The sequence below is a fragment of the Capricornis sumatraensis genome, chromosome 20, assembly GCF_032405125.1.
Source record: "Capricornis sumatraensis isolate serow.1 chromosome 20, serow.2, whole genome shotgun sequence".
NCBI classification, from domain to species: Eukaryota; Metazoa; Chordata; class Mammalia; order Artiodactyla; family Bovidae; genus Capricornis; species Capricornis sumatraensis.
The window spans coordinates 40563589-40579506 of record NC_091088.1 but is presented as its reverse complement, the minus strand read 5'-3'; the positions used below and the strand labels follow the sequence as shown (position 1 = coordinate 40579506).

Genomic DNA, 15918 nt, shown 5'->3' with positions numbered 1-15918 from the left:
ACTATTTCTTTGCACCGCTCATGGGCCAGACATTGTTCTAGGCACTAGGGATACTGCAGTAAACAAGACAAGCAAGGTCTTTGTTCTCATGGAGTTTATATTCTAGTGGAGGGGAAAGATAATAAAGTAAACAAAAAACATTCTGAGGAAGAATATTTAGTGTTGCATGGACATTTTCACATCTTATCAAATTAAAAATGGTATGTATAGGAAGCAAACTGCTATAAAAGAAATATATTTAATTATTAATATATATTTATATTGACTGTATTATATATAAGGTCCAATGTTGTTATAATATATAAACATGCACAGACACAATACACACACATATATACATATACCTAAAACTAAGACGATATTTGCCATAATATAATTAGTGTTTCTTTCTGGGTAGTGTGATTATAAGTGGCTAACATTGTTTTTTTCTCTACTTTCCATATTCTCACAATAAATACAATTCTATCATCAGGAAAAAAGTACTAATAATACATCTACATATGTGTATAGGTACACAGATGTCTGAAAGGATGTATACCAAACATTACCAGTAGTTAACTTAGTAGCAAAATATAGGGTGATTTTTGACTTTTTCTCCTGTACTTCTGTGTTATTTAAATTGTTTATCATAAACTTCTATTTTTCAAAAATTATAAAACAACTTAAAAAAAATCATGAATCTGGGGGTAAAAGATATGGTTCCTTATTTTGACAGAATTTTAGTAATAAAAATGGAAAAATCTACCATTTAGATTCTTTAGAGCTTAAAGGGCCATTTACTTTTGGTTTTGTACAAAAATGCTTATCATTAACAAATTTATCTCTAATGATCCTGCCCATGGTAATGTATGTAATCCTCCTAATTCAACAGGAAAAGACCATGTACTGATTTATAACTCTACCAAGAAAGGGCTGGCAAACATTTATGGGAATAAGTAATCCCATAAAATCCCTATCTATAAACTCTGAACAATAACTTTAGAGAATGTACAATTATATCCAAAGAAGACACAATGGTTCAAGAAAGCAGAAATGTTCCACTGACGGCCAGATTTTCACCCTAGATAAATCTGAAAATTCTGCATGGATACTTTGATTTCTAATCTGAGGATTCTTACAATTTATAGAGATTTCTGCTGGATAATGAAGACGATTAAGCAGGAATTCACTACTCTCTGTCCAGAACCAAACTAAAAAAATCTTTGGTAAAAATCTTACCTTTTTTCCATCTCTAAAAGAAAATTTTCACTGTTGCCCAACTGACTAAAATGCAGCTTGGCAGCTTTTCTCTCACTTTCTCGTACGGCTCGGTCATCTGGAGGCAAAAACCGTGGTCTGAGCATATTTCTTTTTTGGAGTAAACAGTAGTGGGTCAGAAAAGCATATTCACAGAGTAAAAACTAAAGATCAGTCTCATCTTTTGTTTGAGAGGGTCACAGAATAATGCTATTATGTTGTCATTGGAGTAAGTAGTAACTCAGGGAGACTACAGGGACACCATAGCAACAACTGTCACCTAAGTGTAACTATCACTACAGGAAAGTACAGTTTGGGCAGCAAACAATCCAAATGGCCTAATCTTAAAGGCTGAAAATCACACCATTTCTAAAAGACTTTACTTAGCTTCCCTATAACTTTCTCAGGAGCATGTAACATAGAAGTTTATATCAATGAGAATAAAATTATAAAGAAATACAGATTAATTCATTTGAAGGAATATTTATTGTACCTTGCCAAATAAGCCTCAAAAAGTTGCTATATTTGTTTTCTACTGCTAATGTAGTTACAAACTTGGGGCACCTGGAAAAATAAATGTCAACTTGGAAACTTTTTGTTGGGGAGGAAGTGGTGGTGAAGCCATCAACTGAAGAAAACTAAAGCCGGAAGTAACTGATAAAATCATAGATTGTCATTCAATAAACAATAAAAGGACTCGTCATACATCCTGCCAACACAAAAGTTACATAAATATTGACTAATAAACAAATATATCCTGCCAGTGCACACTCTGGGCCAACATCCAAAAGGTTAGGAGGCAGCTGGTTTAAAGTAAGATTTGGGGACAAAGAACAAGGGAGGAGGGTCTCACCCAGTTTCTCCAGAGTTTGTAGCGTATAGACAGCAAAGAGCCTATAATCTGTATCTTTCCTGACAACGGGATTGAGTCTCAAATCTAGTTCTTTGAGGAAGGGTAAAGGCTGTAGGCGGGAAACCTCCACTAATGAAGGAATGTTGTTATAATATAAATTCAGGTCTTGGAGTGAACATAAATACTGGATGCCCTGCAAGGAAAAGACCACATTATGAAAGTGCATGTTGGGAAGGACTAGGAATCTCACAGATAAAGGTAGAAATATAAATATTATTTTCCATCCTTAAACAGTTACCCGAGTCACCCATGACAAAGGCAGGGTTGAAATTCCCATTTAGTTGCCTGAGAATAAGAATGCTGCAGCCCATGGGCACTGGGTGTCCTATACATTAAATAATTCACTGATATCATACATTTCCTTCTTTATAAGCTCTGACATCCAAATAGCTGCAGTCAGTTCTATACTTCTGTTGCCTCTCATCACATTTCCAATCTAATCCCTCCCGGTAGTAGCCAACCCAAGTCACTTTTGCACTTCTCTCACCCTTGCTACAAGCACTCTCCTGACCCCAAAAGCCCTCAAGAGGGAGGGAGGCAAAAGAGAGATGGTTCTAAGGAAAGAGTATGGAAAAAAATTAAGTGTGTATGTATTTTGTTGTTGTTCTGTCACTAAGTCGTGTCCGACTCATTGTGACCCTATGGACTGCAGCACGCCAGGCTCCTCTGTGCTTCACTATCTCCCAGAGTTTGCTCAGATTCATATCCATTGAGTTGGTGATGCTATCTAACCATCTCATCCTCTGCTGCCCCCTTCTCCTTTTGCCTTCAATCCTTCCCAGCATCAGGGTCTTTTCCAATGAGTCAGCTTATCACATCAGGTGGCCAAAGTCCATGTATATGTTCTTATATTAATATCTCAAGACCTCACTTTTAGGATGAAAGGACTACATGGCAAAACCAAACAATGCGATCTCCAAGTTTTCCCTCCTGGACCAATCTGGAGCCCCCCTTTTCCCCTTCAGAGTTACTGCCACCACACGAGCTCCCCATCTTCTAATCAGTTAATTCTTCTTGGTAGAAATGCTCTTCCTTATTCTGTTCTCTCTCTGTGGACTTAGCAACCCCACCCCCTCCACTTCTCTAGCAACAGTGCCATCAGAACTGGGACACTTGAGAGGAAAAGCCACAGTTTTTCTCCTTTACTAAAACCTACTATTGAAACTAATTGCTTAATTTTCATGTATTTAGCTTGTTAGGTACTTTGGCCCAACACTAAATTTCAGGACAATATTTCAAAACATGTACATATATGTATAGTCACACACCTTTAATATTAAAAACACTTACCATAAAAGGAACTCTGTCATTGAGAGTTATTTCAGAAAGGTAAAATTATTTTCCATCACCTATTTATAAAATAATGTTTATCTTCTTTTCTCATTTAAAATTAACCTTTTTTAGTTGCAGGAAGTTTAGAAAACTCAAGGATATATTCAAAACATTTCTAAGTTGAACCCTGCCTACAGTTCAACGCATTTCTTTCTGGCTATTTTCAGTTCCACTAACTTCCACATTGTGAAAGGATCAATGGTTAGGAATATTTATCAATGCTTTTGGCGTCACTCTCAGGGTAGCATACCATTAGGGCTGTCTTTAAATGTATCTAATATCCCAGCTCAAGTAATCTTTTAATCTCTCAGTATAATAGTCAAGGAAACAATTCCAATCCTCCTCTCACGTTTCCCCATTGGCAAAAATTCATGTATTTTCAATGCTACACTAGAAATAAACACAAAACATTTCCCCCTTGAAAAAATTAAGCAAAATGATTCAGAGCTGCTAGAGATGAATACCTGCAGATAAATCACAGAAGTAAAAAAAAAAAATCTAGAAAACTGGCATTTACTAAGTGCTTTTTATATGCCAAACACTACCAGGAGTCTTATATATGTAATTTTTGATTAGTTGTGCTAATTGATTAATCTTTACAACAGTTTTTCAGGTAATTTACAGAAGTAGAAAGAATAGGAGTGCAAAAGCAAATGACAGCAATGTTCATTCAATCTTTTTAGTCTGAAAAAACAAACAGATAAAAATACATATGAGAAGATGAGGCCTAAATAACTCTGTATTAATACTTTCTGATATAGGTGAGCCAGATACAAAGGGCTATTATAGAAGATTCTAAAGACCTAGTTTAACTTGGAATTTCTGCTTTTAGAACCCTAGCTGGAAATTTGATCTAGCTTGGATTTCTTCTTTCAGGGCCCTTAGTTTTAGATCTTGAGATTTGTGTTGTTGAACAAGTTTCCCCTAAGAAATGGAAAACTAGCAGAATAATCCAGATCAGTAACCAATCTTGGACAGCATCTGTAAGTCTTGCACCTTCAGTCTTGCAAAGAAGGGCTTTATCAAGAGAGACTTGTAGCTGGGCAAAAAGGGAATAGTGGAAGAAATACTATTTGGGGGTCTACACAAAGAAAAGAAAATTTCCATTTCTGTGTGTGAGGGTGTTTATGTTTGCAGAGCTCTTGCTTTGTTTGCTAATCCTCACACTTTCTGCTTAAGCACCTACTTTCCTGAAATGTCGTCTGCTCCACCAGCTCCTGGCCTGGAAGTTTTTCTTTGTTTTCAAGACCATCATTTTCTCCCCATCCTGGAAAAAACTCACAATAGCAATCTAGGCCAGTGTTTCTCCATATATGTTCCATGCATCAACATCATCAGAATCCCTTGGGAATGTCCTGGACCCACTGCATATTAACTCAGACTCTCTCTCTCAGAATAGGGACTAAGACTCTGTATTTTTATTAATATTTTATTTATTTATTATATTTTATTGTTTATTTTGCCATGCCACACGGCTTGTGGGATCTTAGTTCCCCAACCAGGGATCAAACCTGTACCTTCAGCAGTGAAAACATGAGTCCTAATCACTAGACTGCCAGACAATCTCCAAGAATCTGTACTTTTAACAGTGTTCCTCATAATTTTTAACACACATTAAGAATCATAACTATTGCCCTAGGCAGTGACAGTTTTCTTTCAGTATAAAAGAAAAATTTTCCCACTATCTTATAATTTAAAATGTCAAACGTAAAGCAAAATTGAAAGAATTTTATGGTGAATAACAAAATTTAGTTTGGAAACATTTAAAAGGATATTCCCCAAGCTGATATTCTTTTATTTTTTTCCCATCAAAAAACCAAAAAACTGTCTGATCATAAAACACAGAACTTACCTTCAAGCTAGTGATCAAATTTCTTGATAAATCTAAGGATCGGAGACTTTTAAAATTTCTAAAGGCATCACCGATGGAATGGATTTTTCCAGCATAAGATCCCTGCAATGAAAGAGACTCCACCAGTTCTGAAAAGAGATCATCAGTAGATATATTATGATCTCTGCTTGGAAAAAGAGCAGAGTCGTTGAAAACAGGCCTTCCTTTCTCCCATATCTCTTCTGTGAAAGGTCCTACATTTAAGGCTCATAAGAAGAACAGATCTTCCTTTTAAGATTAGCAATATGCTCTAATGCAGTGACATTAAGACTTGGTTTTACAGAAACCTTGAGTTTCTTTAATTACCCTGAATGATGTAGTAAAAATCTCCCAAAGTTCTCAAAACAAACAACAAATTCAGCAATCCCACTGCTAGGATTTAGCCCTATAGATAGTACAGCATTTTGCCAGGACATATGATATAGACCAGAAGGATGTCAATTTCAGGAAAGTTTCAGGATAGTGTAAGAAAGAAAGAGAGGGAAGGAGGGAGGGAAGAAGAAAGGGAGAGAAGGAGAAAGGAAAAGGAGAAAAAGAAAACCGTCAAAGGGCTCATCAGTAGAAGAGCAGAACTAGATGGACTAAGCAGCAGTGCATTGAACGATGTACTAGATCTGTGACCTTGTAAAAGTCACTTAACTTCTCTGTGCATCCATTTCCTCATGTGAAAAATGGAGATTACAACATTACTTACCTCATAAGATGTTGTAAGGATTTAATGACTATATGTATTATATATTTACATATATATAGTTGTTGCTGTTGTTTGTCATGTTCAACTCTTTGTGACCCCATGGACTGTAGCCCACCAGGCTCCTCTGTCCATGGGATTTCTTAGGCAAGAATACTGGTATGGGTTGCCATTTCCTTCTCCAGGGAATCTTCCCAACCCAGGGATTGAATCCACATCTCCTTCATTGGCAGGTGAGTTCTATACTGCTGAGCCACCAGGAAAGCCCATAAACATATACACATACATATGCGTGTGTGTGTGTGAGAGAGAGAGAGAGAGAGAATACAAAACTCAGTGTCTGACACATGGTGCTATATATATGCTAATTATTATTCTACAGTCATTTAAAAGAATGAGGTAGATTTGTTGATGTTTATATGGAAAGATCTCAAAGACACTGAGGAAAAAGTGTGACTTTGTGTCTGTATATGTATGACTGTGTTTTAAAGAATATATGTGTGTGTATATATATATACATACATACATGTATGTCAAACTAGACTTCTGATAGCACTGAAAAGAGGAGAATCTCAAAAGCCAATAGGAACTCACTGGCAAGTGTGGTGGGCCAAAATGAGAACAGGAACAGAAACTGGAAGGAGGTTCTGCAGAATCCCATTTGCAGGTGACTGCCAAGGAACTGCACCGAAATAAGTTCTTAAGATACTGGAGCAGTCTAGGCCCTATAAACTATAAAAACATGAAACAAGATCCTTTTCAAGATAAGACTCATCCCTGAGAGAAATAACTGGAACAGAATCCACATTGAATGGAATACAGACAATAGGTTCAAAAGAAGGAGAAGGTCTAGATACAAGTCCGGGAGGGAAGCAGAGACTGCAGATCTCAGGAAGCTTAAAGCCCTATTTTAAGTTCTTCGTGAACACAACAGAAGAGGGAGCTCCAAACCCTGAAACTAGAAAAGTTATTCTGGCCCAGCTAGAAGTATAGAAAACTTAACGCACTTTAACAAAGAGACACAGGAAAGGTTTATAGTCAAATAGTATATGAGGTTATTAAAACAAAAAAGAACAAAAAACAGAATAGCATCGCTAAAGAATGAAAGCACTCCAAAAAGATACATCCACAAAACAAATGAAACTTTTAACTTGGTATTTCAAAACAAATTTCAAAAGCTAAAAGATGTCATAACAGTGTAGCAGTTCTCAAAACATCGTCCCTAGACCCCTGGAGGTCCCTGAGACATTTACAGCGGTCCACAAAATCAAAACTATTAAAAAAAATTATTTTCATAATAATATTAAAACATTAACAACTCTTTTTACTGTGCTGATAGTTGCACGTATGGTATAAAAGCAAAAACTACTGAGGCCTTAGGATGACTTGAGGCAGTGGCATCAAACTTTACTCTTAGTCATAATATTGTATTCTTCACCATTATACGCATGCAGTTATAAAAAAGAGCCACTTTTTCTTAAGAATACCCTTGAAAAAGCAGTAAAAATGGTTAATTTTAGCAAATCTTGACCCTTGAGTATGTCTTTCTTATATTGTGTTCCTAAACGGGAGGTATGCATGAAGTATTTCTGCTGCATACTGAAGTATGGTGGATGCTTAGCAGGAAAACACTTCTGTGGGTTTTGAGATGCCAGCTTAACTAGCCATTTTTTTGGTGGGGAGGTAACTATTGTTACTATAAAATTCTGACACACTTGAATGGCTGTGAGACATTTTCTGAAAAATAAAGAAAGTGAGATTATCACTTCAGTCAAAACAAGTAATAGTAACTGTTGTCAATTATTAACATATAAGCTTCCAAGCCAAAATTAGAATTTTGATAAACTTGTATTTGCCACCATAAACTTGACAGATTCCAAAACCTAAAGCTCTCTCTAGTGAAATCTGTGATGATATTAACAAATATGATTTTTAATGTTATATAATGAAATTTGTCAATATTTGGAAGATCTACATAAGTTAGTGAGTTAATACCTTTCAAATGATGGATGCATGATGTTGATGTACCAATGGATTTTAATATAACAGAGTACAAAAAGTTCAATGATATGGTTTTAGATTTCAGATACAACTAATCTTTAAGAAACTACCACTTGCTCAGTTTTCGTGTCATAGCAAAGAAGAAAATTCACTGAAAAGGCTATTTAAATACTTCTTCCTTCCGGGAGGGCTTCCCTGGTCGCCCAGTGGTTAAAATCCATCTTGCAGTGCAGGAGACACCAATTGGATCCCTAGTCTGAAAGATCCCACATGGCACAGGGCAACTAAAGCTGTGCACCACAACAACTGAGCCTGTGCTTTAGAGCCCACCAACCATGACTACTGAATCTGTGCAGCAACTACTGAAGCCGTGCACTCTAGAGTTTGTGCTCCACAAGAGAAGTCACCGCAACGAGAAGCCCGCAAACTGCAACTGAAGAGCAGCCTCCATTCTCTGCAAGTAGAGAAAGCCCGTGCGCAGCAGTGAAGAGCTGACATACCCTAAATAAATATTCCCCCCTTTTCCAACTATATATCTATATAAGGTATGACTTCATATATATATATATATATATATATATATTTCAATCAAACAACATATTTAACACAGAAGAAGATATGAGAATATGGATGTCTTCAATTAAGACATTAAAAAGATATTATATATGTTAACATGTAATGGGTATGTTACGGTTATCTTTTAATGAATTACAAATAAATATTTTAAAATTTTCTGTTTCAACAATAATAATCCACATTAACCAAAGCTCTTTGAATAATATTTAAGTAAGAGTGTAATGGAATCCTGATACCAAAAATTTTGAGAATTGTTAAAAAATATAAATTAGACTGAGTGGCTTATAAACAACAATTATTTCTCACAGTTCTGGAGACTGGAAGTACAAGATCAGGGTGTTGGCATAATCAAGTTCTGGTGAAAGCCTTCTTCCAGGTTCCAGACTGCCTACTTCTCCATGTGTTCTCACATGGAAGAAGCCAAGGGAACATTCTCTTTGATCTCCATTATAAAGTCATTAATCTCTTTTATGAGGGCTTCCCTGGTGGCTCAGATGGTAAAGAATCTGCCCACAATGCGGGAGACCTGGGTTCAATTCCTGCATCAGGACGAGCCCCTGGAGAAGGGAATGGCAAACCACTCCATTATTCTTGCCTGGAAAATTCCATGGACAGAGGAGCCCAGTGGGTTACAGTCCATGGAGTTGCAAAGGGTTGGACACAACTGAGCGACTAACACTTTCTTTCACTTTCAAGACCTAATCACCTCCCAGAGGCCACACCTCTTACTACCATCATATTATTAGGCATTAGAATTTCAATATATGAATAGTTTGAGGGGAGACACAAATATTCAGACTAGAGCATGAGGGCAATAGGAACTCTCATTCACTGCTGCTGCTGCTGCTGCTACTAAGTCACTTCAGTCGTGTCTGACTCTGTGCGACCCCATAGATGGCAGCCCACCAGGCTCCCCCATCCCTGGGATTCTCTAGGCAAGAATACTGGAGTGGGTTGCCATTTCCTTCTCCAATCATTCACTGCTAGTGAAATGCAAAGGAATAGCCACTTGAAAAGATAATTTGGCAGTTTTTTACAAAGGTAAAGACGGCATGCTGCAGTGCTGCAGTCCATGGTGTCACAGAAGACAAGACTGAGCGACAACTGAACTGAAACACAGCTTTTACTGTAAGATCTAGCAATTATAGCTCCTTGGTATTTACTCAAGTAAGTTGAAAATTTATGTCCCCACAGAAACCTGAATGTAAATGTTTATGGCAGCTTTATTCATAATTACCACAACTCAGAAGCAACCAAGATATCCTTCAATAAGTAAATGAATAAATAAAACTATGGTACATTCATATAGTAGAATATTACCCAGCAATAAGATCACCTATGGACCAAGCCATGGAAAGACATGGAGCACCCTTAAATACACATTACTAAATGAAGGAAGTCAGGTTGAAAACATTCTGCATAATATTCTGAAAAAGGGAACACTAAAAATATCAGTGATATACAGTATGATGACTAGTTGCTAATACTGCATTGCATATTTGAAAGTTGTGAAGAGTAGATCTTAAAAAGCTGTCATTCTAAGAAAAGAAAATTTTTGTTACTATGTAAAATGATGTTACATAGACTTATTGGTGTGATCATTTTGCAATGTATACAAACATCAACCATTATGTTGTACACCTGAAACTAAGTTAATATTATATGTCAATTATACATCAGTGAAAAGATTTTTTTTAATTTTTAAAGAATCAGTGGTTCCCAGGGAATATATACTGTATGATTACAACTACATGACATTCTGAAAAAGGCAACAGGATAAAGGTCAGTGGTTTCCAGAGGTTCACTGGTGGGGGAGAGATGAACAGGTGGAACACTGAGGATTCTTAGGGCAGTGAAACTGTTCTGTTGATACTGTAATGGTGTACACATGACTATATATTTGTCAAAACACACGGAACTGTACAACACAAAGAGTGAATCCTAATGTAGACTATAGATCTTAGTTAATAATAATATATTATTATTGGTTCAATAACCATAACAAATGTACTGCGTGAATGCAAGATATTAATAATAGGAAAACTGGAAGGGGATATAGAGAAGGTGTGACGAAGGAAGAGTATATGGGAACTCTGTACTTTCTGCTCAATTTTTCTGTAAACCTAAAACTGCTTTAAAAATTAAAGTCTATTAATAATAAATAATTTTTTAAAGGAATCGAGTACACTTTGTGCTAAAATATGGACGAACCTTAATAATAACATGCTCAGTGAAAGAAGCTAGACACAAAGACCACATATTGTATGATTCCATTTATATGAAATATATAGAACAAACAAATCCATGGAGACAGAAAGCAGATTTGTGGTTGCCTGGGACCACTTATTGCCAGGAGCTGGAAATAAGGACTGACTGATTAAAGAATATGAGGTTTCCTTTTAGGCTCTGGAACTAGACAGTGGTGATGGTTATACAATGCACTAAGTGATACTGAAATGCATACTTTAAATTTTACAGGATGTGAATTATATCTCAAAAAAAAAAATACCAACTTTGAGGGCACCATATTGGTAGCTCTGTAGTATGCAATGACCAGTATCCAATGATCTAATACAATGAGAATCTTGTTACCATGGGGCAAAAGCTAAGGTCAGTTATGATTTCATTCACTGCCCTGCTGCATTTCACATGCCTTTCACTGTATTTTATTTCAAAAAGCAGACATTTTAACATTTTTAAAGGGAACTAGAATTATCAATCAAGTGATAAACTGCCACTTGGATAGATGTTCTTTGATGATTCATATGAAGTACAGGTCTTGGGCTTTCCTGGTGGCTCAGATGGTAAAGAATCCACCTGCAATTCAGGAGACCTAGGTTCTATCCCTGGGTCAGGAAGATTCCCTGGAGAAGGGAATGGTTACCCACTCTAGTATTCTTGCCTGGAGAATTCCAAGGACAGAGGAGCCTGGTGGGCTACAGTCCATGGGGTCACAAAGAGTCAAACATGACTTAGTGACTAACACACACAGGTCTTAAGAGATTATGCACTCAGTTTCAACAGTTATAGAGTGAAGACAAATAGGCTGTAGAACAAATCAAACGCACGTTATAGATCTCAAGAACAACAGAATGATCTTCCAATTTTACTCCATGGGATATAATAACTCCAATGGGCAAAAACATGTTTTATTGATGAAAACAACAAGTAATTCCTTTATAGAAAACCATTTATATAGTTCACTTACAAACTGCATTAATAATAAAGTTTATTTATAATAATGATGAAAGAGTTTCTAATAAATAAAACAAATAAAAAAGGCCTCAGGAATCTACATGAAAGATCTCCCACTACTAAATTCAGGACAAACTCAGCATCAATTATAACAACTGCAAGGGACGGGAACACATCAAAATATTTAAATTCGTAAGTTTATAATATTAACAAAACAATGCTACAACTAGTGAAGCTCACACACCTAGAGCCCAAGCTCCACAACAAAAGAAGCCACCATAATGAGAAGCCCAGGCACTGCAACTAGAGAATAGACCCTGCTCACTGCAACTAGAAAAACCCAGTGCACAGCAATGAAGATCTAGCAGAGTCAAAAATAAAAGAAATTATTTTTTAAAAGAAATTACTGTGAAATATTTTTAGGTTTTATATGTGATTTTTAAAAGAGTTTCAATCTTTTGAAGATAAATACTAAAATATTCATGGGTTAAGTCATATGACTAGGACTTGTTTCAAACTAGACAGTGCACAGAGCTTTCCTGGTGGTCTAGTGGTTGAGAATCCACCTGCCAATGCAGGGGACATGGATTCCATCCCTGGTCCTGGAAGAGTCCACATGCCTTGTGGCAACTAAACCCATGTGCCACAACTACTGAAGCCTGTGCTCCTAGAGCCCATGCTCTGCAACAAGAGAAGCCACCATAATCAGGAGCCCTTGCATCACAACTAAACAGTAACCTACACTTTCTGCAACTACAGAAAGCCCACAAGCAGCATCAAAGACTCAACACAGTCAAAAATAAATAAATAAATAAATCTTAAAAAAAATAGTTCAGGGGACTGAAGGTAGATAGATGATAGGCAGGGTATAGATGAGAGAAGATTGGCCATGAACTGATGATAACTATTGATATTAGGTTGATTGCAATTCACTATTCTGTCATCTTACTCTTGGATATATTTGTGAATTGCAATAATAAAAAATTATAAAGTAAGTACAAATGCTCATATACGTAGAGAATATGTAGAGAGAGCTATCCAAAATATTAGTAACAGTGATCACTGTTAGGAAGGAAAACTGGGGCAGGGCCAAGGAGGGGGGGTTGGGGCTCAAGACTTACTTTTCATAGTACAGTTATTATAGTACCCATATAATAAGTTAATTAATGGAATTATTTTTAGGAACCAAAAAGTATATAATTGCATATTTTATCTTCCTTCCTAGTAATTATCATCAGCCTGCAAACATGCTCTAGTGTATTGTGTCTTTAAAAACTTGTTCTTAATTCCCCTTCATATTCTCTAGCTAATATTCCACTTATGCATTATCCTTTATAGCCAAATTTCTTGGCAAAAGTTTTTATCCTCTCTATTTCTTTTCCTTCACATATTATACCCTTTTCATCCCAACCTGGCCTGGCTTGCTTCCTCCCTTCTCTTCCCTAGTTAGTTACCAATGAGTTCCATGTTGCCAAATCTAACAGACACTTCTCTGCATTAGGCTGCTCAGCCTGTCAATAGCATTAGACACTTCTGACCACTCCCTCCTTGATACAGTGGTTGTGGTTTAGTCACTAAGTCTTGTCCAACTGTTGTGATCCCATAGACTGCAGCCCACAGATTCCTCTGGTGGTTTAGTTGCTAAGTCTTGCAACGCCATGGACTGTAGTCTGCTAGGCTCCTCTGTCCATGGGATTTTCCAGGCAAGAATATTGGAGCGGGTTGCCATTTTCTTCCCCAGGGGATCTTCCAGACCCAGGTATCGAACCCCAGTCTCCTGTGCTGCAGGCAGTCTCCGGCACTGCAGGTGGGTCCTTTACTGACTGAGCCACCAGGGAACTACTTGATACAGTGAAAGTGAAAGTGAAGTCGTTCAGTCGTGTCTGACTCTTTGGGACCCTATGGACTGTAGCCTACCAGGCTCCTCCGACCATGGATTCTCCAGGCAAGAATACTGGAGTGGGTTGCCGTTTACCCCTTATTAAATTCCAAAACATCACTTTCCTTCTCCCCTATTTAAGCTTTAAACATTGAAATGTCCTAGGGCTGAGTCTTAAGCCTTCTATTGTCTATCTACATTATCCAGCCCCATGGCTTTAAACACCATTTATGGGACTTCCCTGGCGGTCCCCTGGTTAAAAAAAGGAATATGTTTGTAAAAGCAATGGAAAAGACATAGAAGGAGGGAGAGGGAAGAATATTTTTTTACTTTAGAGACTTTTGTATTGTTTGAATGGTCAGAATGAGCAAAATTAATTTTGTTATTCACATTTAATAAAAACAAAGAAGCCCCGCCCCCCCAAAAAAAATCCTGCCACATATTATTCTAGCTGGATAATGGAAGGCATATGTGTCCCCCCAATTAAATTGAATAAATTTTTTAAAACAAAGGAGAGGAAGAAAAAAAGAAAGGTACACCAGTATGTCAAGCCAAAGAAGCTTTTCAAATTAGGGGAGCACAAAGTGGTTTGGAAAAGAAAAACCTGAAATATCTACATCAATCTATTGATATGCACACCAAATCATCATGTAGTGTTTGTTACCAGCATATACTAATTTTGATAAATTTTATATAAATTTAAATAAAATAAAACCAAATTATTGCATATTCCCCCAATAAAAAGTACTAGAGAAAGCAAGAAAGGCAACTTTTTGTTGTGGTTAGAGGACAGGCTCTGGAATCAGAGTCTGGATTAATAAACCATCGCTGCATTACTTAGGGCTGTGCGACTTGGGGCATGAGTCTAAACCTAATTTTCCTCAACCGTTAAATAAAGCGGGGTGGGGACAAAATTGAATCAGGAACGCGGATAACTTTTCCAACATTTCTACTCCGTAAAAACTTAGAAAAGCAAGCTGCGTGAATCAGACCCTGGGTCAAAGGTGGGGTCAGCAGTCACTCCGCCAGGTTCAGCTCTGGGACGGAGCGATCTAAACGCTTCGATCTATCAGCTACTATTCCTTTTACCTCAGGCCCCTTTCTGAGTCTCATGAGGCGACACATACAGATGGATCAAGGAAATGGCCAAGTTCTAGAGGAGAAGACTGGACGAAGAGAGGGCTGGCTCATCAAGAAACATCCTTTCCTATTTCATCCTAATCAAGCAAGTTAGGGTGGAAGTTTCCGGAACTGCCAAAATCAACCTTTCGTGTCTCCTCCAAAAGCACCCCAACTTCGAACGGCCATTCTCACAGCTCTTCCCTTCTCCCACTAGTAGCCCCTCTTGGGGCTCAGTTTCCTCCCACTTAGTCCAGTTCTCTGTTCCTGGCCTCAGAGTCCGCTAACCTCGTTTCTCCTCCTCCCTTTTAGATTCTGCTCCCCTCCCTCAATTTCTTGCCCTCTGCCCCAGACTCGCCGGTAACTGCAGTTCCTTCACGGCTACCTCAGCGTAATCCCTCCTCAGCCTCAGGGGCCGCTCCTCTAACTTAGGGGGAACCTCTACCTCAGGGAGCGCTTCTCTACCTCAGAGACCGCTCCTCTGCCGCCGTTCCCGTATGACTACCTCAGGTTCCTCTGCCTCGCCCTCAGTTTGCTCCCCTCAGCTTCGAACCCCATGCTCCCGACCCAGACCCTCCCAGCCGGGCCCTACCGGGCTGCTCCAGGGTCAGCGCCCCCAGGCGGCGGATGCCCTCCTCGTCCAGCTCCCACTGCTCCGCCATCCCTGCTCGCCGGCCCCGCGGCGTCGCTCACCTGTCGCGGCCCGCGAGACCGCCTGTCGCGCGCCAAGCCCCGCCCAGCGCCGCCAGGCCCCGCCCCGCCCCGCGCACCGCCGCGCTCCCAAGGTCCGTTATCGTCCTGGTCACGTGCCTGTCCACCCGCTTCTGGAGCCTGGACCATGGTATGGAGCCCACCCTGGCGGGGGCGCCAAAAACACTAAAACAGGGAATGGTTGCGTTGTGGTCGAGGATTAGGGCTGTGGGGTTAGGGACCTGACTCTGGGACACAGGGTGGATATAGCCCCAGCTTTGAAGAGTCTGGGGGTTAGTCTTGAGGAGTCAGAAGAATCTGCCTGCTTTGTCAGTTGAAGTGTTGTAACTCTGAGGATGGAGGGTGGGACTCTAGGTCTGAAAGGTGAGGCTGTG

General features: G+C 38.6%; 1 protein-coding gene across 1 annotated transcript in view; it reads right to left on the bottom strand.

Moving 5' to 3' along the window:
- LRRC36 (leucine rich repeat containing 36) overlaps window positions 1–15495 on the bottom strand; it is a 56505-nt gene extending 41010 nt beyond the window's left edge. Inside the window, exons 1-4 of the mRNA XM_068993008.1 lie at window positions 15426–15495; window positions 5334–5461; window positions 2090–2282; window positions 1219–1315 (exon numbers count right to left, since the gene is read on the bottom strand). Of these exons, the coding sequence (XP_068849109.1) occupies window positions 1219–1315; window positions 2090–2282; window positions 5334–5461; window positions 15426–15495 (488 nt within the window). The remainder of the gene's footprint in view (window positions 1–1218; window positions 1316–2089; window positions 2283–5333; window positions 5462–15425) is intronic.
- Window positions 15496–15918: the final 423 nt, after the last annotated feature.